This window comes from Phaenicophaeus curvirostris, chromosome Z (assembly GCF_032191515.1).
Source record: "Phaenicophaeus curvirostris isolate KB17595 chromosome Z, BPBGC_Pcur_1.0, whole genome shotgun sequence".
Lineage (NCBI taxonomy): Eukaryota > Metazoa > Chordata > Aves > Cuculiformes > Cuculidae > Phaenicophaeus > Phaenicophaeus curvirostris.
This window is the reverse complement of record NC_091431.1, coordinates 22,983,110-23,005,696: the sequence shown is the minus strand read 5'-3', so window position 1 is coordinate 23,005,696 and position 22,587 is coordinate 22,983,110. Positions and strand designations below refer to the sequence as shown.

At 39.8% G+C, this 22,587-nt stretch overlaps 1 protein-coding gene across 3 annotated transcripts in view; it reads right to left on the bottom strand.

The window, feature by feature from the left end:
- The window catches only part of PIGG (phosphatidylinositol glycan anchor biosynthesis class G (EMM blood group)), an 87,950-nt gene that overhangs the window by 27,546 nt on the left and 37,817 nt on the right, over positions 1-22,587 (bottom strand). For 2 of the 3 annotated variants that reach the window (XM_069880665.1, XM_069880666.1), the window contains exons 10-12: positions 20,504-20,695; positions 17,865-18,174; positions 5,450-5,613 (exon numbers count right to left, since the gene is read on the bottom strand). In XM_069880665.1, the coding sequence (XP_069736766.1) occupies positions 5,450-5,613; positions 17,865-18,174; positions 20,504-20,695 (666 nt within the window). Of the gene's footprint in view, positions 1-5,449; positions 5,614-17,864; positions 18,175-20,487; positions 20,696-22,587 lie in introns of those variants that run through there. The other variant, XM_069880667.1, reaches the window with a different exon arrangement.

Sequence of the window (22,587 nt, the reverse complement as noted above, 5' to 3'; positions counted from 1 at the left end):
TGCAATACATCCAACAGCACAACGTGCAGCCAATTACAATGGAAAACAATCCTTACAGTCTTCTAATAACTCCATAATTGCAAGGACAGTTCAAAGTCCAAAAAAAACCCAGCCATTAAAAATAAAAATCTTACATGTCTGTCTTCCCACTAACACCAGTACAAAACCATTAAAAAAACTTGACGCGTGCTGTCAGATTGGTATTCTTATTGGTACAGAAAAGAAGCTTAATGTAACAGTCAAATGGAAAGAGGTATCATGCTCTTGACTGCCTCTAATAGCTAATTTCTGAAGCAGCTGAACACATTTTGCAAGTTCATGGGAAGTCTTCCAGAAAAGTTATTCCCCATTTTTTTGCAGCACTCAGAACAGAGACGACTCAAAAATTAACCTGCCCAATTACACTTCTACAGCAGGCACAGCATTTCAGAAAGTCCTTGTTTTCTGTTCCATCATACCATATTGGCCTGAAGATACAGGGTCTACACGCACTTTCACCTCACAGAGAGGCTTTCAACACCGTCTCCCATAGCATCTCACAGGCAAACTGATGCAGACCAGGCTAGGAAGGTGGACAGTGAGGCAGGCTGAAAATCAGCTCAGCTGATGAGATCACAGGACTGTGACAGCAGCGCAAAGTCCACCTGGAGGCCAGTCACTAGTGATCAATCTCAGGGCCTGACACAGCCCAGTGCTGTTTAACATCTTCAACAATGACGTAGCAACAGGTCAGAGTCCTCCCTCAGCAAGTCTGCACACAACACAGAACCGAGAGGAGCGGTTGATACCGTAGATGGGTCTGCTGCCACTCAGGGGCACCCCAAAAGGCTGGAGAAATGGGCTGATGAGAAACTTAAGAAATTTAACAAAAGGAAATGCCAAACCCTGCACCTGAGGAAGAAAAAACCCATGCACCAGGACAGGCTTGGGGACGATCATCTGGAAAACAGCTTGGCAGAGAACAACAGAAGGATGTTCCTGGTAGGCAAGTTCAGAATGTGCAAAGAATGTTCCCTTGATCCAACTGTGGCCTATAGGGGGAAAAGCAGAGCAACTAAGTTGAGAAAGGTGATCTTTTCTTTCTTTTGAGCAGTGGTGAGATCACACCTGGGGTTCTGGATCTATTTCTGAGCTCCCCAGGACAAGGCAAACAGAGGTTACCAGAGGATGAGAAAGCTGGGATTGTTTAGCCTTGAGCAGAAAAGGCTCAGCAGGGATCTTAGCAATGTTCATATGTATCTGAAGGGCAGAAGAGAAGATGTACCCAGCCTCTTATCAGTGGTGTCCAGTGAGAGGATGAATGGCAACAGACAAACTGAAATACAACAATTCCACTTCAACATCAGAAAACAACTGCTTTACTGCAAGCCTTGTCATACACTGGCATAGATTGCCCAAGGAGATCCTTGAGTGTCTATCCTCATATATACCTAAAAATCAACTGGATGTGGCCTTGAAGAACCTCTGTGGTCAACTCTCCTTTGGATAGGAGGGCTGGGCTACAGAATCTGGTATTCTGTGTTTTCATAAATGCAGAGTACAGAGAGAGAAGGGCATGCATGCATAGTTCCCCCTAGGAAGCTCTGATACAGTGGAGCTCAGCTTCTAAGCAATCCAGCAAGAAGCTCTGGTAAGCCAGTCTAACTCATGCAGCTATAAATTACATGGGGTTTGCTAAGTGGCTGGAATAAACAAAGATAGTTAGCAGTGAAGTCAGGCTTTCCTGTCCAGGTCAACTTCTTCAGATGCAAGCACTCTAAATCAGGCTGCAGGATGCTAAGGACTTCGCTAAGAACGGAACTGTGTAAAAATCAACTTCTTTATTTGTATTTTGTCTGTCTTAAACATTGCCTGGGTGCAAGGCTGCATGTGACTGGGAACTTGGTGCAGCTTGGCAGCAGCACTGGAAAGAGAAGGAGGTGTGGGAGCAGGCACTGCTGCCCCCCAGCCACACACCCACACATTTCCAGCATGGCTCCTTGTGCTGAGGCAGGAGCACTCCAGACTGCACACGTGCACCCAAAGGATTCACATAGAGGTTGTTTCTAGCCAAGGGTCTGTTGACCTGGCAGTGACTCCTGAAGCCCCCAGACCTAATTCAAGAACTTCCCTGAAGGTACTTCTACATCAATTTGAGAACTTTTCATTCCAAGAGACATAAACCACTCCTTGCATGGTAACAGCAGATGGACCACTCTATAAATAATCCCTGCCAAGAAGCACATGTGCACGCACTCTCTGTGCCATGGACCACGTCTCCTGAGGAAATTGTTGTTGGACTCCATTGAGGTAAGACTATTTTTCTCCTTTCCCTGCTACTTCTCCTCTTTCTTGGAGAGTGATTTGCCGCTGCTCCAAAATGTTGTGCAAACACACAGAAACGAACCTACCCTGCTTCCCTCATCCTAGTGAGCAGGTTGGTGCAGGCCAGGCACTAAAACATTGCTGAGCAGTTCCAGGCACACCCTGTAGCAGGATGGGTCAGGAATCCTGATGACATCCTGAAGCAATCTAACAGGATCCACTCAGCTTACTCCATAAAAAACAGGGCAGCCCCATTTTTTAGACCTTCCTGTCTGGAGGAAGCAGGGAAAAGACCTTTGTCTTGCACTCAGGACCAAATAAACAAGGAAAGGGTTTGAATTTCACTGACCACATCATATTGCTCATAAAACAGTTAAGAAGCCTTTATAAAAAGAACATTCTAAAGCTTCCAGTAGTTTTTTAAAACCTTCAGTCTCCCATAGATTTAAGAAAACACATTAAGCAGCTGACCTCTGCCTTCTGCAGTTTCAGCTTTAGCTCCAAGTAATAATCACAAAGTAACGAGACAACCATTTGGCCATCAGCACAAAAATTGAAGAGTTAAATAAAAAGTGTACAAATCAAGTTCTAAGCACCATAACATACCAATTTAAACAAGACCCAGCAGCTACAGAGTTATTCACTGTTTTGTAGAGGAAACAAGCTTACCAGTTGACTTAATGAGACTTAAAATGGCTACAGGCACAAACCGTTTGATGGAATCTACTTACATTAAGTGATGTGGTTATTACAGGTCACAGCTACCTTTCTGAGATCAGTTTAAACCAGCACTGTACCTGGAAACACTACTAGCTGAGCTTTTAATCTGCAAAAATTCAACCAACAAAACATCAGAAGAACAGCCAAAACAACTAGAGGCACAGTATTTGAAACAATACTGAACAAGTACAGAGCCTCAAAGATTTTGTTATAAGAGCTTTCAAAACACATGCTATCAGATACAATTTTCTCTTCATTGTATGTTAGTGTTCATCACAGTCTGCAGTCTCGTGTTTTAATGACATTAAAACTTAAGCTCCTTAAAAACATTATGGGAGCTCTTATTCTTTCCTCCTCCCTCCCCAGAGAATGGAACAGAGGTGGTTTACTCCACTGTGCTCAGAGTCCTTCAAGGACAAGCAAAGAACTCCATTATTAACAATAGTAATAACGAAGAATGGAAAGTGAGACTGCTAAAAAAACAACAACATAGGAACATGCATGTGACCAGTGAAACTGTCTAGCACCATTTTAAACAAAGTATGGCAGGGTTATAAAGGAACTGGAAAAAACAATAGATAAATAGAATGTAAGCAATACCTAGGGTCATGGGTCACATATTTACAGGAAGACAAAAGGTGGGGCCTTTTTATATGTACATGGTAACTCATTTTCAAGAGAGTTTAAAGAACGAATAAAGCTTAAAAGCTGGGAAGATGTGTTGATGGAGTAAAGCAGTAACTATAACTGATCTTAGAAGCATTAGGAACAGAGAATTAAAACTAAGTTTAACGTCAAAATGCCAGGTACTAAGGAAAATTCAAGAAAGGAGTTTCTGTGGTTATATGAATCCAGACATCAATAATTAGTGTATCTCACATCTACTCCTCCTGCAGCAAAAAAATACCAGAATGAAGAGAGAAAAGGGTGTTTTTAGAGGCACTACACATAAAGACCAGTACTTAAAACTGTATCAATCTATACAAGACCAAAGATGACCACAAGGTACCTGGTCATCAGACTAAAAGTTAACATTCTACAGTGAGTCTCAATCTACACAAAAAACTGCGTTACTAGAGCAACGTAACAGCCCAGCATCGAACCATATAATACTACTGCAGCAGAGAGAGCTAGATGTTTTTAGAGAACAATACAGCTGGCAGGCAAGTAAGTGAATAAGGTGAACAATAACTCTATTTGTTAAAGGTACCTGTTTATACAGAGCAATAGACACAATGACCACACAAGAATTTAGCCTGTTAAATAGGTCCCTCTTGACTCAAAAACCTCCACTACTGTATGCGGCTTGTTCATCCGGGGATCTCATCTCCTTAGATGAACACACAAGCCACCACAAGTTCACAATATGGGCACAGACCAAAACAAACAAGCAAAAGGAGAAGAGAGAAGTCAAAACGAAAAGCACCGACAGGGTGAGACCAGATGATACTATGTAGATAAAGAGAAGTCAGAAATTTAGAGAGGATGACAATCCATTAAAAAAAGACAGTTGGATAAGCTAAACACTGCCTATAATCCCACCTGCCAAGCCAACATTTTGTTCCCTGTTAAAGTGCACATTTAAATTCCACACAAAACAGAGAAAAGACTCTGGGATGCTAACAATTTAGTCACTGTCCAATGCTACTTCTGTGAAGACATATCAAATCTTTACATTTGTGCATTGATATTATACGATACAGACTTTACAACCCCTCTCTCTACTTCAACTGCATCTCTCAGTTTCAATGACCTGGACCATGACTTAAATACAGTATTAGAGAGTCTAATTGGATTTTACATGCTCACTCCCGAGTTACATGAGTATTTCCACACAATGCCTTCTTAAAATTCCCAGTGTACTAACTATTTTCACATTAACCCATCTGCTACATAAGGTACTCCAAAGTACAAATATTTTAGCTACAAATGACTGCAATAACCAGTAACATACAATAAAATAAATCTGTTTTATTTACAGAATGTTGTATGCAACTATACCAAACAAGGACAGGCATTCAAAGAATAGTATATTAGTGAAGTTTGAGTTCTGCTCTATTACTTTAAAAAGGTCTCAGATCTCCTACTTAACAGGTTCCAGGCAGGACATGCTGTTACAACAAAACGTAATCAATTTTTAAGTAATTTAGAACTGCACACTGACACACTGTTAAGAAACAAAATTAGTAAAACATACACACATATATTCCCAGTGCAAAAATTCTGCAGAGAAAATAAAACTGGAAGAGTGATGTGACACAAACTCATATCAAAAAAGAACATGCATTTTCATAATAGGAAATCAACTTCCAAGTTAAAAAATTATGTGAAGAGAACTATTTGTTTGAAAAGACTTACACTATATGGAAGATACAAATATCTGCAGTACATAGAGGAGCATTACTTTAGTTTGAAACATGATTACCTGCTAAGTTCAGAACTCAAGTAGCAGAGCAGATGAATAGCCCAAAGCAAAGGTCCTGCATATGCTGCAAACGCTGTAAGGAAGATAGCCGGTATCTCCACGTAACTCTCTAGGCCCACAAATCCTGCTGAAACATCCACAGTAGCAATGCCATTTGAATTTCCCTGAGAACAGGAACAAAAAAGATTCAAATACTTCCAGTTAAACATTTAGAATGCATTAGAACAATACTAATTATACCACTAGGTGAAGACTTAACTATTTAGGATGCTTTACAGCACAGCCATACTCTATACATCAGAGCTTCAACAAAGCAGCCTGCAAAACAAGAACTTCCATTTAGGATTTACAGAGAAACAAAGACATAAATAGTATAGTGTTTTGCTTGTCTTATTTTGCTTGTAAATTGGCACAACTGTTATTTAATAAATTACATTCCAAAAAAAAAAAAGAGGGAGCTTAAAGCAAGTAGCTGCACTTAATGATTTCATAGTAACGAAAAAATGCATTTTTTTATTACTCATGGTTCAAACCCAAGGTCTGTTGCCTAAAATTAATCTAGGAAATAAATATTTCTTGGCCTTAAGAGACAACAGGGTTCTAAATGAGAGCTACAGTGGAAGACTACACTGCCCACCCGCCTGCTTCACGACACAAGTTGCTGCATGTAACTGGATTAAGACAGGCAAATTCAGAGAGGTTTCTGCTTCCTAAGTCTCTATGCCACAAAGGGCTGCATTGAAACAGACGAAAAGTCAGCCTAGATAACCTGAATGATCAATAAAAGGCATTTAAAACCTAGAAAAACATGTACAGCAATTAAAGTATCAAGACCTGTCCAAGACTTGCATGTTTACCTGGTTTTCTTTTTCAGTGACTAAGACCACTAAATATAAAAACAAGGGATATATAAGATTGAACTATTTTTTTTCCACTGAAAATCCTCAAGCAATTTACTTTACTCAAATGCCTAAAGCAGCAAATACACCCTGTGATTAAGACAGAATATTCCCCAGCTCAGCACATCACAGTTCTGTTTCCTCAGTCTAATGCAAAATCTCTCAGATACTCCCACCACACCTGGAGAAACTGATTGGTTTCTACAGTACTGGTATTCTAACAGCCACCAAACTCTCCTTTGCCCCCAGCAGAATCTCAGAACAATCCAAAAGTAAGAGCTGTCAACACTGACAGCCTCAGACCCAGTCCCAGCAGAGCACATGAGGAGTGGCAGCTCCCCATTGCCCTATGACCTGGTCTCCTCTCACCTTAGTGACTGCAGTCTTCTTAAACCACAAGTTACCCCAGTGAGGAATCACAAAAAATAGGCAGCCTTTTCAGGCACATAAGTAACTAGGCACCAGGGACAGCAAACACCCTGCTCCTGAAACAGCTCTAAAATCTAAAGGCAAAATAAGCCATCCACATTGACAAAACCATTCAGAGCTCATTATCAGTAGTCACTGTCCCCCTGAGTCCTCCCATGAAGACATCCTTGGAATGCAAGGGCAGCCTGAAGCTGTGAAAGGGCAATAAAGCACAGATTTCACCAAGGCATCATGCAGCAAAGAAAACTTGACTTGTGACTGTCAATCTTCCTCATTTTGACCTTCACCATACACCACTGCAGTAAATTATTGTTACACAGCATCAGTGTAATAAATCATTTTTATGCATTTAGCATAATGTTCAGCAATGACAGGAGCAGAGCAAAGTATAACTAATGACAAGCAGCTAAAGTGTATCTGTGCCCTAGAACCTGTAAGATGAAACAGGAAAAGAATACTGTAAAACAAGGCTTTTCCTCAGTTTTAGAGGGTATAGATCAAGGACACTGCAAGAGCAGAAAGGCCAAGTGCAGCACTCAGAAAGCAGGGCAGGGTGCTGTTCCCCAGCAAGCACAGGTTTGTCAGGGACAGGTATGGAGAGAATGGGCCCTCTTTTTCCACAATCCCTGTCCAAAGCAACAGGTCTTTCCCCATCACATCTACTTATTTTCTCTCCCCTCCTCCTCTGTATAATGTGCACAGAGCAGAAAAGCTGAGACATGTAATTCTCACGTTGAACTGTAAGATCTCTTTCACATGGTTGATCCCTGGCATCTCAGGGCAACTCTACATCCTGTTACATGTAAGAAGGAGCAAGAATAAATGCAGCACCTTGGAGTGCATGTCACTGCTCCTACACAACAGGGCAAAGAGATGTACTCTCTTTGGAAGGTAGTGAGGGCAGAGGAAGGATCCAGGAGGAGGAACAGCGTTTTCCACCTTCTTACCAGCTGCCTGTGGTTCTTTTCACACAGAGCTCGCTCCAGCTGTCTTTGGCTTTATTTAAAGTGATGTAGCTGTAGAACAAGGAAAGCAAGGATGCACACACTTGGATGCACACAAAGCTCTGATGCTGTGCACTTGGATGCACACAGTTAAGTGTCCAAACACTCTACTCTCACCAGGAATCTACTGAGCTTCATGGATGGCTACACAGCTACTATTGAAGAGCCCTGCTGAGCAGCAAGCTTTTTCTCCATGTACAGATGTGTCTCCAAAACTAATTAATATATTTGAACTGGATTTCCATAGCTTATAACTTCTAATACTCTACACAATACATAAATAACTGACAATTCAGAGTGTCTGCTCTTATTTTAAAGTATCACTCAAGTATCTCAAACAGTGCAATAGCTTATTGTGGTAAGGGCAGAAAGTAACTGGAGACAACGCACTACTGCATGAAAGCGTTCCATAATAATCCATCATGATCTAGATCAATGAAGCACAAATATAAGAACACTGGCTAGAGAAACTACCTGGCATAATTGCTACAGTAATGGAGTAGAACTCCTACACAGACAGTAATGTAAATAATCTGAAACTAAAGGCGCAATGATTTTTCTAAAAACTATTCAAATACCACATGAATCACTGAATTTGAGCCATTACCTGCAGTACCTCAATGACTCTCACTGACAGAAGTACAGAGGTGGAAGACAAAACGCTTCTGGCTTGTTTAATGACTGATTTAACACAGCAGCCTATTACTGCATCTCCACTGAGCAGTTCACAAAATTATATGCCTTTCTAGTTACTGAAATTCTATCAAAAAAGCACAGAATGAGGACATTATTTGAAGCAAATATTTAAGGTGAGAAAAATGAAGTAATTGGAAAAGGCTGGCCAAAAAGATTCTGCAGTCTCCACCTCTAGAGGTTTCAGGACTCTGAGCAATCCAGTCTGACCTCACAGGTGACACTGCCTGAGAACAGGGTTGAAATGTGGGCCTTCTAACGTCCTCTACAATGTAAATTATTCTACAGTGCTTTGAAATCAGAACAAGAGAAAGCTACAAACCACTTCAAAATGTTACTCAGTCCACCCCTCTATATAAAGGCAAGATAAGTGAGGTAAAAATTGCTCTGAAAATATACAAAACTACTCTGTTCTCCTCCAGTGACAAAAAATACCAGGACACATAAAATGTCTTGAAAGTTTTGAGACTGTATTTTCTTTCTCCTCTTCTGCAGATACACTGCTCCAAGGATGCGAACAAAAAAAAAAAAAAAACCAAGACAAATAAATACACAACATTTTTGTTCATTTATGGGCTTTTATCCAAGGTAACTAAAATATTTTAAGATATATTTAAGCAACACACACTTTTTAGAAGCTGTTGTGGTTAAAAGGAAGAACCATGATATTTATCACTGTATCTGATGGACAAGTAGCAATGATAAAGATACAGTGTAGAATCACAGAATCATAGAATAGTTTGAGTTGGAAAGGACCTTAAAGATCATCTAGTTCCAACCCCCCTGCCATGCACAGGTGACATATCCCTCCCCTCCTTGAAGCTGCTGAAGAGGGCTGCTGCTTTGCTGAGACGTGGGGTGGAGAGAGAAGCGAGACAGAGGTCTGGTGTCCACTCCACATCAGTGGCCACATCAAAGTTGACAATGTGTGCAACAAGGATGAGTCGGGGAGAATGAGCTAGCCATTATGTCTCTGCCACTGGTTTGCCTATCAGGATGACCAAACTGGCCCCTGATCATTCCCTCCCACGTATCAACATAGGTATGCAGAATTACACCAGAGCCACAGAACAAAGAATCAGAGGCGATCCTCAAAACAGAAGTCTTAATAAGATTTGTGAATAGAAATCTAAGTGTGTTGTACCTGGATGATTTAGACTATAAGTTTTTTGTGATGGAAACATCCTGATCTACGACCCTGGAGTTTGCAGATTTCTACACATTCGTGGGGGTTGCATTGACAAGAAGTAATCCACTGCATCCCTTATCATCCTGCCACTGTAAAGAAGATAAGGAGATGGGCTGACTGATACGCCAGATGATATTACCCCACAAGGGACTATAAGAGAATGGAAGGAGCAAACCTTAATCAGAGCTCCCTCTCAGCTGGTCTGAGACCTCCACCAACATCAACATAACATCATGGCACCAATCCCTCCGAGCACCGGAGAATCTGCAAAACTTCACCTGCAGCAGCTTCATGGAAACATCCAAAAGTACTTTATCACCGAACTATAGACAGGCCGTATAGTCCCTCACAAACCCTTACAGGATGCTAATATTGGTCTAGACTTAAGCTTATACTCTTGACTTAGAATTGTAACATTATAGGTAATAAACCAAATGTTTAAATGCAGTTCTGGGTCCTATTCTGTCTCCCTTGGGGTGTGACAGCAGGGACACCTCCCACTAGATCAGGATAGCCAAGGCCCCATCCAACCTGGCCTTGAACACCTCCAGGTATGGGGCAGCCACAGCTTCCATGGTAAACCTGTGCCAGTGTCTCACCACTCTCATCGTGGAGAAATTCTTCCTTATTTATGTCTAGTCTAAATCTGCCCCTTTCCAGGTTATACCCACTGCCCCTCATGCTGTCACTACAAGCCTAGTACTAACAGAACTTACAAGAAAACAATCAATCTTTTAAGCTTATTGAAAAATACATTACAAGGTTCTCAAGTCTGCAATAATATCCTGACGAATAAGTAGCATTCTGACTAAATGTATTAATTTCACCTCTGTTAGACAATGCTGAAGTATTTTTAACTTTGCTCCTCTTCATTAATTTACACAAAGCAATAAATAAAGCAAAAATCCTAACTACTAAAATAAGCTGGTCTTCCCCAGCTCCACCTAAATAACAAAGGATTCATCCAGGCAAGCTCTGAAAACCTCCAAGCACGACGACAGCACAATCTGCGTAAGCAACCTTTTCCACTGCTTACTATTGAAAAAAATATTCCTACAGGGATGGAAAAAAAATGAGTTAATGCGTAGCCTTCCTATATAATTGTTTGATAAATTTGCCTTTTAGTTTCACATTGTCAGACAGCAGGATGGGCCAGCTGGTTCTGCAAGGGTAGATAAGCTGGGAAATCAGCGTGAAAACAAGGTAAGTGAAAGCAGTAAGTCAGGAAGAGTGGGAATGTTCAACAGCATGTCCAGGTTGGGACTGGATCCAGAGACTGATTGGGGCCAGATGCTGTCCAGAGATCAAACAGCAAGCGTGTAGTGACAAGGCAGGTCCATGATTAGGCCAGAAAGACCAGACAGCAGATCCAGGTCCACACCAGGATCAGGAAGGTATGAGGCAGGTACAAACACAACCGCTAACACTGCTGTGACACAACACAACTGCTAACACTGCTGTGACACAGCACAGGCAGTAAAGCAGCAGGTGAAAAGCAGCTCCCAAATAGAAGGAGGGTCAGGCCCTCCATTCTAGCTTTTCTCTCAACAGGTCCTCTCAGTGAAGGAGATGACATTGAACTCTGCTAAACTGAACTCCTAGGCAGGTGCTGCTCTCAGGGCCCACAGATTAAGTGCAGAATGCAAAAACAAGTGTAACCTTGAGTGTAAACTCAAGGTATTTGTTTTCAACCCATACTTACTTTGGGTCTTTTTGTACTTCTACTTGAGATCAAAATAGTAGCTTCCAAACCCAACCACTTCATTTTATCCCCCATTGTCATCAACGATACCAACTGAAAATGAAAAATAGTACCTGTTCCTATAAACGTTGCTTTCACTGTACACTTACGATTTTCACATATGTGGGTCCATTCCAAAAAACAGAGACCAACCCTGTATCTTAGGAAACAAGAGTGGGAGGAGAGACACAACGAGATGGTTACCGAACATGTCACAGTGAGATAAGGCTCAACACTATCGCCTCGCTCAGTGCAAGTGGATGTGTGTTCAGAGATGTTTTCCTACCCTTGGTTGGAAAATGGCAGTGTGAGCCAGTCTGTGAAGTGGTTTTTAGCTAATAATACCATCACTGTGCTGAGCACCCACCCCACCCTATTTGCCAGACCTGGCTCCCTCTTCCCAAAGAGCAGGTTGTTGCTCAAAAGAACCCATTTTTTGACAGCAGAACACAAAAGCAAAATGAGAGATACTCAACAGCCTTTCAGAAAATTTCTGCGGAATTGCTTTGAATGTTGGCAGCATCGTATGCAGCTGCTTATCAACTCAGAAGGCAGGTATTTTGAAGGGAATCATAGTTGATTTTCTTTATTTGTTAAATACAAAGAGTTATAGGCACAGTCTTGGTTTTCTTATGTCAGACCTCATACTTCCATAAAGTCTTTAAGGACCTACAATATTTTTTCCAAAAGAACCCTGCCTTATGCATTAAATATGCTATTCTGAACAGGGCTATTTTTACTCTCCATCATATTCAAAAGGCCATCACTTACATTCCACACTTTGCAAGACAGAGTTACCGTTTTTGTCATTACATACCCTCTTGCCTACCAAGATTTAATAAAGACTCAGCAACATGGACAAGAAGTCTCATTCTCTTCATAAGCATACCAGGACATGTGCAGAAAGTGGTTCTCCAAATCCCTCTATTTTCAGATGGAAGGAGTTTATATTTAGTTTATACTTTTCTCCTCCTTGCTCATTTAGCTAGGACAATTTAAATTTAGTGTCTATTCTGATCTACATCAACAACAAATTTCAGTCTTTTTCAATTTCTGTATTTCAACAATAAACCTACTAAGATCATTGGATGCTATGCTAGATCTTTAGGCTTGTCTGGAAATTAAAAATTTAGCACCACTCTGAACCCAGCCAGTTTAATAGTAGTAACTTCAGTAACCACAAAATTTGAGGAAAGTAAGTCAAGGAGGACATTTAAATTTACACCAGCCGTGTACATCTTGCACATAGTTGTGCTTCTGTCACATCTCTCCCGTAACATTCAAACACAGCTATCATTCACTCCAGAGGTAGGAAATTAATGACTAGCTGGTACCGAGACAGGATGAACAGAGGTCAATATTGAAGCTGTGAACCTGAGTTGACTTCTCCAGCATAAAAAGCCCATTTGTACTTCCTTAATGCTTATTCAGTATTTGAGAATAAATGATAGGTACTCTGTATGAAATACAACCCTTTCCCATAGTCAGGCAAAATGTAATACCTCACTGTTGATGGTCATGACCAAGACAGGTAGCTGCTATATCAGGGACACCTGCCATTTTCTCAGTAAGAATGGTGTCTCCTCAGTGGAAAGCACAGAAGCAAGGAAGTGACCTGCAAGCTGTCACCACAAAAGGTCCTCCTGTTTTTCTCACAACTAAAGAAATAAGATTAAATGGTTGATTCAAACAATTAAAATCTTCTACTTAACCAGAAAGCTACATCATTAGAAGTATGGGTGCTTTCAGAGTTCCACTTCTCGTCACTCAGGTAAAGAAAAGCTGAAAATCATACATAACCATGTGAAATCATCTATGGCTTCTCCCGAGGTCACTCATCTATGATACTCTTCAGATATATGTAAATACCTAAAGCCTAAGTACCTGCATCTGTCAGAAGAGGTGTGAGGTAAGAGGGGAACCTGCATTCCTATGAGGAAATGTTTGTACTACACATGAAGGGGGAGTAACCTCTATGTGTTTGTGAGTAGGGGGAGTCTTGGAGTGAGTGTTAGATCTTTTTTCAAATCATCAAAATCACAGAAATTCCTGAGTGTTCACTTCTTGTATATCTGACAGATCTGAATCTATAGTTCAGTGACTTCTAGCTAATTAAGCACCATTAATATATAATTGCCAGTTAATTATGTCACCAAGAAATCAATAAAATGCTTCAATCCTGATTTTAAGCTACACAAACCGTTCAGTTTTTCTCTTGCAACAAGTTATTCATGCTCCAAACTCTGAACTCAAAGAAAGGGAGAGAAGAAACTTAAAAGCATCCAAGAAAAATAATTACAAGGTGGGGTTTGTAGGTTTTTTATTTTCCCTGGTAATGCAGATCAGAATGCTACACAAAGAACAAACCTACATGCAAAGAGCAAGAAATTAAACATATTTTCTGGAAAAAGTTTCTTCCATCCTTAGATCTACAGTCCCAGAAAGGAAAAATCTATTCTCAGAATAAATTGAGAGAAATGTATCAATTGAAGAAAGAGCATTAATTAAATTTTGAGGTACCTTCATAGTGTCTGTAATCTTATGAGCTACCAGCTTGACCAGTCTACTCTTCTACACTAATATTTTGCACATCAGCTAATGTTTTAAATTGTGAAGGGGAAAACCTCCACCTCATAGCCTTGTATGATTCAATTTGGTTCTTTCCATATCCTCAGAACACTTTTTTAGCTTTTTTTTTTTTTCACCAGAGAATAAAAGAACAATGCTAACATCTGAAGAGTGGTACTTCGGTAGACTCTTAATCTCCATTGTAGAAAGGGCACCTACTGTCAATGTACTTACAGTATTTTAAAAAGAGAACTGAAAACCTATTCTCTAAGGAGTGGGGGATAGAGGAAAATTCCAACTCTCTTGACTCCTAAAAGTACTCTTTCCATTAGCACAATTGATTTGTCTATTTTTGAAACATCTCTAGTATCTTACAAAAATCGAAAAGCAGAGATAGAGAAACACAGACAAAACAGAGAAATAGACCACAGTCAAAACTGTTCCTTCTAAAATCTGTCCTGTTTTATTACAATTCTTTTGCCATTTTGTTCTGTCTTGGGTACGCTGAGAGGCACATGCCTTGATTTTCCAAGCAGATAGCTAAAAAAACCTGCAAAAGGCTGCTGGAAAGTTCTTCTGAAATTGTTACATTTTTTAAAGGGCCTTGCACTAAACAGTGAAGATTTGTCAAAATTTTTGCTAAGCCGTTTCTAAATGCAGAGTAATCTCTTCAAAGCCGGTGTTTACAAGACACGTGATGGGACATAAATAGGCACTTTCTCATCTGGATCTGCTCTGCTTCATATCTTGAACTTAATAATAAATCAGCACAGGAAACAACACAGGGGAAAAACGTAGTCCACTTCTACTGGAAGTTTTTGTAAGTAACCATCATCTTTCATTGTCCAAAACTTAGAGTGACAGGAGATGGACAACGACCAATCAAGCAATCTGGCTTACCAGCGAAGCAATGGAGAATTCCCGCTTTCTGAGTTTTGGATGCTCTGATTCAACAGCATATCTATATTCAAGAGACTGCCTCGTCTGAGCCAGTCTTTAAAATATTACCAAGTTCACTGAAATCTGTATCGTGCTGGAAGCTATTACTTCCAAATGAAACACATTCAGGAGAAAAGTGAAAATTGCCAGACAGGTGATGGGGCCTGAAAATGCAATACATCCAACAGCACAACGTGCAGCCAATTACAATGGAAAACAATCCTTACAGTCTTCTAATAACTCCATAATTGCAAGGACAGTTCAAAGTCCAAAAAACCCAGCCATTAAAAATAAAAATCTTACATGTCTGTCTTCCCACTAACACCAGTACAAAACCATTAAAAAAACTTGACGCGTGCTGTCAGATTGGTATTCTTATTGGTACAGAAAAGAAGCTTAATGTAACATAGTCAAATGGAAAGAGGTATCATGCTCTTGACTGCCTCTAATAGCTAATTTCTGAAGCAGCTGAACACATTTTGCAAGTTCATGGGAAGTCTTCCAGAAAAGTTATTCCCCATTTTTTTGCAGCACTCAGAACAGAGACGACTCAAAAATTAACCTGCCCAATTACACTTCTACAGCAGGCACAGCATTTCAGAAAGTCCTTGTTTTCTGTTCCATCATACCATACTGGCCTGAAGATACAGGGTCTACAAGCACTTTCACCTCACAGAGAGGCTTTCAACACCGTCTCCCATAGCATCTCACAGGCAAACTGATGCAGACCAGGCTAGGAAGGTGGACAGTGAGGCAGGCTGAAAATCAGCTCAGCTGATGAGATCACAGGACTGTGACAGCAGCGCAAAGTCCACCTGGAGGCCAGTCACTAGTGATCAATCTCAGGGCCTGACACAGCCCAGTGCTGTTTAACATCTTCAACAATGACGTAGCAACAGGTCAGAGTCCTCCCTCAGCAAGTCTGCACACAACACAGAACCGAGAGGAGCGGTTGATACCGTAGATGGGTCTGCTGCCACTCAGGGGCACCCCAAAAGGCTGGAGAAATGGGCTGATGAGAAACTTAAGAAATTTAACAAAAGGAAATGTCAAATCTTGGTCAGGCCGCAGCCTAGCCGTATTGAAAAAAGCTTGACAAACACAGGATCTTGGTGGAAACCATGCTGTCTATCAGCCAGCTCTCTGCCCTTTGTGTGAAGACCAACAGCACCTGCAACTGCATTAGGGAGACCATCACTAGCTGGTTGAGGGGATGCTCCGTTCCTTCTACTAAGCAGTGATAAGATAACATCTGGGGTCCTGGGTCCAGTTCTGAGCATCCTGAGAAAGTCATGGATGTAGTGGATAAAGTCCACTGAAGCACCACAAGGATAATGATGGGAACAAAGCACCTGTCATAGAAACATCTATCTGGAAGACTTAGGTTTGTTTACTCTCAAAATGAGAAAGCTCAGCAGGGATGTTTAGCCATGTGTATAAATACCTAGTGAGGGTGAGTAAAGAAGACATAGGCAGACTCCGACCTTCTCAAGTCACCAGAGACTACCAGAAGGATGAAAAGCCATGCACACCAACTGTAATATAAGTTGTTCTGTTTAAACATCAGAAAAAGCCTGATGGTGGTCAAGCACTGGGACTGACTGCCTGAAGAGGCTGTGAAGTCTTCAGCCTTTCAGATACTTAAAACCAGACTGGACACAGTCCAGACAAACCTGATCTGGTTGACCTGCCACTAGACTCAGGAAGCGTGGACTGAATGATCTTCAGAGGCCCCTTCCAGCCTCTATGTTCTGTGATTTGGTGGATCTCTGAAATTCTCAGCCAACTGTACCACCAAAACCATTCTTTCTCAGCCCCTTTCCCATAACCAGGATTTTCTAGCCAGCCTATCCACTGTTAAATTTCTGGCAGCATCTTTTTGTTAGTACCTCAGTACTGAGAAGGCCCTGCCTTCAGCCTCTTGCCAGCCTCAATAAGGGCTGCTCTCAGAAGGCCATAAGCACAACTTACTTACTGAACAGTAATATTCAAGACACACAAAAGGCATTCAGCCACAAAATGTTACATCCTCTAAGCAAGAAAACTGGATAAGAAGGTATGAATCGTGACAGTCTTATCCCCATCAGCAATCTCATATCCCGACATGTACAATCAGGGTGAACTCAAGCAATCCTCAGTCAGTACTAACAGAATCAGAAACACAGTATGAGGTAACCTAGGCTTGACCACAGTTTTAATACACTCAGCCATGCCTCAGAATTAAAGCCCACAAAGGTCTCACCTTGAAATTTTGCAAGAGATCAGAAAACCACTCCTCCTAAACCAGAAACAACCCAACAACCCAATTTAACAAATGCCCTCTCATGACAGTCTGCTACACTTAAGTTTCCAACATTATTCAAAGTGGAAAGAACCTCTCCAGCTTCGATGATATGGAAAGTTTTTGTGGAATTGCAAACTTATTTGCAATGCAGACAACTATGTTATTGAAATTAGTAAGGTTCCTCAGGAATGAAGATATCATTTGATATAATTAAAATGGCAATTAGTTCTGATTCTCATACGGTACATTACGTTGTCACAGAACTTACCTTCAGTATTAAACTGTACGTAGAACTATTGTGATGCTGCCAAAGGTCTTGTAAGCCTCAAGAATCGGAGACAATTTATCAGTATTAATCAACTCAGCTGAAATTTTTAGATTTATTATCACTAGAACAGCACTTAAGAGGCCCACTACCAGACCAATGTTGCCTCTGGTATAGGTTTCCAATATTTTTAACACTTGTGTAAATCTACATTGAGGATAAGTTAACAAGGTATGTATCTTTCCCTGATTCTGAAAATGAAACATTAATAATACAGTTAGAAGTTAAACACTTTTGCAGACTCAGTAAACTCTTCCACTCTGAGATTTAGTTGGCATTTTACTCACAATGAACAATACTTCTTTCAAAAACTATTTCCCCTCCCACTCCTGTAGCAGGCTTACCTGAAAAAAGAAGAAAGCTTGGCCAAACCAGTAGTGCATGACAGAAATCTGTGCTGCATCAAATTTCAAAGGTCTCCAGATATAGTTTGTCATCACTGTCTGAATCAGCAGACAAAATACCAAGACTGGTAAATTGTGAGGTCTAAACAGAAGGGCTGCTAGTAAAACCAATCCACTGTACACTTCCCATAATCCTGTACTCTTCATGCTGGTGTCTGCAGAAATAACCTGTGACTTTAGTAAATCTTTAGTGCCAGTGAAGACTATGCCAAGAACAAAGACATAAACAAAACGAGCTTCAGTAATCCCCCTAAAGAGGAAATTGGGAAAAAAAAAGGTGTTAAGAATTAATAAAACTGAAAGATGAGTGACTTACTAATATTTACTTCACAGGGCAAAAAGTCTTTCAAAGAGGTGCAAGAGAGCTTTCTCAAATAAAAAAAACTATAAAAATGGTTCTTATTTAAATTACAACACCTCCAAGTTAACTACAGAAAAGAAAAGAGTTTGCACTAAAATCAAAACTAACCTAAAATACAATTTTATATGTCAATCAATGTAATCCAAATAAATATCTGTTATTACTATTCAAGGTCTAGATCTACAAGTATATTCATATAATGCCATTTATGTAGCATAATGAATTTCCTCAAAAATACTCCTTAGAGCAATATGGCAACTTTATTTCAAGAATCAAGTTGACTTAAAAATTACTATTCCCTTTTAGGTGTTCAGTGATTTTTCACAACTCATTCACACAAACAGGTATTCCTTTTTAGCCAACCAACAAGGCAGTGATGGTATTTGAAGATCCTTATTTCACTCTGAAATTTCTGCATATTTCAGGCACTTACTCACCTTATACAGCTGTATCTGTACACAGATGTGCTGGTTTATGGCAGCACATTTTTTCATTGCACTTATACACAGTTTTCAAATCCCTTAGTAATCGCAATTAAGTGTAATTTGCATCTACTGCTATGTTCATTAAACCTACAAATTCATTGGCCTCTTCATTCCCAGTGAAGAGAACTAACACAAAGCTCAGAATCTGCATTTGCTAACCCTACCGGCTTTCACCAAACAGCTCACAAAGAGCATCTAAAGAGTGTAAAGTTTCAAAACTGGAGAGTAACTTTTAAACCAGTATATAATCAGAGACGTACAAAGGTTTAACATAATCTGATGAAATCAACACGTGCACTACTTATTTAAGGTGAAATAACTCAAGAAGCCTGTATCTTTCTTGTTATAATTGCAGTCAATATGCTAACTATAGAATGAACAAATTATCAGTAAATGCTTTGCCTTTGAATACTCCATTAGCTCTCTAATGGCATTTTATCTGGGGCTCAACTGCTGTACTTAACGTTTTCTGTCCTCCACTGCAATACCTTTCTTCTAACTGTAAGGATAGTATTCTTCCGTAAACAGTAAATTTACAGAACCATTGAAGTAAATAGTTTGAGTAAAATAGGGTTTTCCTCAAACATAAACCAAAACCAGAGAACACACTGAGAAAGCACTCATTTCAAACAGACCGCCAAATCCTGCAGATCAAATATAGATTACCATTACTTTTGCATCCAGCAGAGCTGGCACACACTAACTTAACGCCAGTATACAACTACAATTGTCTTCAATATTTGGAGAGATAGAATGCATGTAAATATATCTAAACATAGTTTGAGAATTTGTTATTAAACATGCCTCATTAGCAAATCTGTTCTTCTGCATGTCCCAAGATCTACTCCTACAAGGTTTTTTCCATCTCAGCACATAGTGTCAATTTCTGGCCCCTGATTAAGAACCTCCAACAGAAACCATTTGTATCCATATCAAACTCAAAATGACTCTGAGAGAAAGTTAGTTACATCCAGAATATAACTGTTTTACAACTTCTTTTCCATGATCCCCTCCCTCTTCCTCAAATGCCCCAACTGACTCTGGAAGTTTTCTGCAGCTCTCTGACATTTAGAAAAACTTAAGGCCACAAAGCCAGGTACAATACAACTGTAAAAACTGTCATAAGAAAACTAAAGCCACTTACCTACATTCTAAAAGTAACTATCGGTTAAAGAGCTTGTAGCTCCTTTACAGTTACAGACTAGCTCTATAAAAAACTTAACATTCACAAGAAAGTCCTTATTCTGCATTGTGCAGAACAGTACAGACCTCAAGGAGGGTTTGGTTACATCTCAAAAGGCCACCCATTACAGAACACTAACTTCCAAAGGAAAGATATCAAAAAGCAACTCTCCCAATTACCATCTAAGCATCTTTCAAAACCAGGAAGTAGCTAAATCAGCTTGGCAGCCACTCTCCTAAATGCAGTAAAAAGGAGACTGCACATTTGGAGGGGGTCTTTGTAGCAAAAATACAGGGTATGACTACTGGACTTTTCTCACACTAATTTTTATGTGACTGACTTTTGATCTGTCACAGTTGAAAGGCACTTCATGGGGCTCAAAGCTACACACACATGACAAGAACTGAGTGTTGGCCACCTAAAAAATAGAGTTTTATTCATGAGAATGTAATTCCAGACTAGACATAACATCCTCTCCCACATCACCCTGATACCCAAAAGTTTTAACACCTCTCTAGAGATATATTTACAAACCTGTTCATTAACTTACTTTGAAATATCTTTGCTGCCATGTTGCCATGGAAATAAGACATTTCCAATAGCTGCCCGATAACTGTAGACTCCGAGAAGCCCAAGTGCCATAGCAATTTTTGAAACCAGGGAGCATTTTCTTTGAACCAGAATGAAGATCATAAGTAGTGAGATAGCAGCCAGGAAGGAGAGTTCAGGTTTATGTTCAGAGCTGGGAAAAACAAAAAAAAAAGCCTCTTCAAACCGCTGTAATTACTGCTAAACACATTTGACAGAACCTTTGATACAGCCCTGTATTTCCAAATAATTCACAGCACTGATATCTGTTACAAACTTTCCAAGAAGTATGATAAAATATTCCAGTACCTTTAGAAAAGCAGTTTCATTAATGAGTTTTTCTATTAAGAGTGCATGTTTAAAAGTATAATTATTGTCTTCCACCACATGCTAGTTATTCTATTACTTATATAAATCTAAACTGCATATTGCATAGTGGAAAAGCATCCAATGATTTTTAACTACGGTTTTGCAACTGATAAATTTTGAAGCAGTGCATTTTGTTTATGCTACAGTATTTCATTTTCTAGCATAAGGCAAAACAAATTTTTGTGCTACAGAACTATATTTTTTTAAATATCTGCACGTGTATTTGATTTGTTTAATTTTAGACATACAAAACATACCCTAGCTGAAATGACCAGAAACATATCTAAATAATTTAAAACATACACACACAAACATATTAGCACAATATCATTTCCTTTCACAACTACATCATCTTGTACTAGGTCAATACATACAGGAGATAAAGACACAAAATAAGTATCATTGCCAAGAAGATGACACATACAGTCTGTTCCCCTGCATCCTAAATAGGTAACACTCATTCCAGAATCAAGGGAATTTCATATAGTGTGCTGCCAATGTCATGTATTTAAATCTAAGTGATATCAATTAGCACTGCAAAATGTAACAGGTTAAGGTAACAACCTGCACCCAACCCAAACCACAGCTACTTACACGATTTCAGAAAGTCCACTGTAATCCAAGAATTACCAATACTGCCAGTATCCCAAATGGCACAGAACCATTAATTTTGTTATACTGACTTTCTGTTAAGAATAACATGTAGAGAGTGAGAGGCCAGGGCTCTTCCTTCTGTCTTGCACATGATAAAAGACCACTAACTTTGGCAAGCTGACAGTGAGCCTGGGCTTTTATCTGCATTAATTCTGACTGCACTTACGAAAATCTAGTTTTATCTTTGATTTAATCAGAATTATAGTACTTCAAGCAGATTTACTTTCCTTTTCCTTAGTATATGCTTTATCCAGAGTTTGACTAATCACTGTTTCAGCTGCTGTGCTTGGAAAGTCACAGAGAAAGGATACAGGGCAGAAAAACTGCACTGTACACCCTCCCTGCAAAACCCAGTGAAGCACTTCATACAACTTAACAGGACGACCAACAGATGCACTGCTCTCTGCAGGCCAGTAGTAAGAACCAGAACACTATAGTAGAGAAAATGTAGTCTTAATGTTTTTTTCTCAGTATTGGTCTTCCTCTACAGAAGGAAACAGCAGAGCCTGTGAATGGATTGCTGCAGCAACCTGTGAAGTGCATACACCATCTCTTATGATAAATGCGTAAAGAAATAATTTAGCAACCACTGCAGCTTTCAAATGAATCTTTGCAGAAAAATTTAAAAGCTTTCAGGTTGTATTCTCCTTGGCTGTTAACTGTATGAGAGCAAGATATAGCAAATAAGGTATAAATATCAGCATATCATCATCTTCTTTGGTCTCCCTCTAAAAAAGTAGAACATTACTACCTGTAAAAAGTAATTGCTGATCTTGTATCAAGCAAGACACTCAACAGCAGCTGCAATTTCCTACAGCAAACATTCCAAATCACACTCTATCTTCCCCAAGAAGAAAGCAAATTTTCAGAGAAGGCTCAGTGGACAGCAAGGCTTTGTTCAAAGTCATATGCACAAAGTCACTAATGGTGCTAACATAGCCATTTATATTCAACTCATGTCCAGGTTGTCTCATAACAGTCCTCTGATTTTTGTTTTGGATTTTTTTGAACCACGTAAATCTG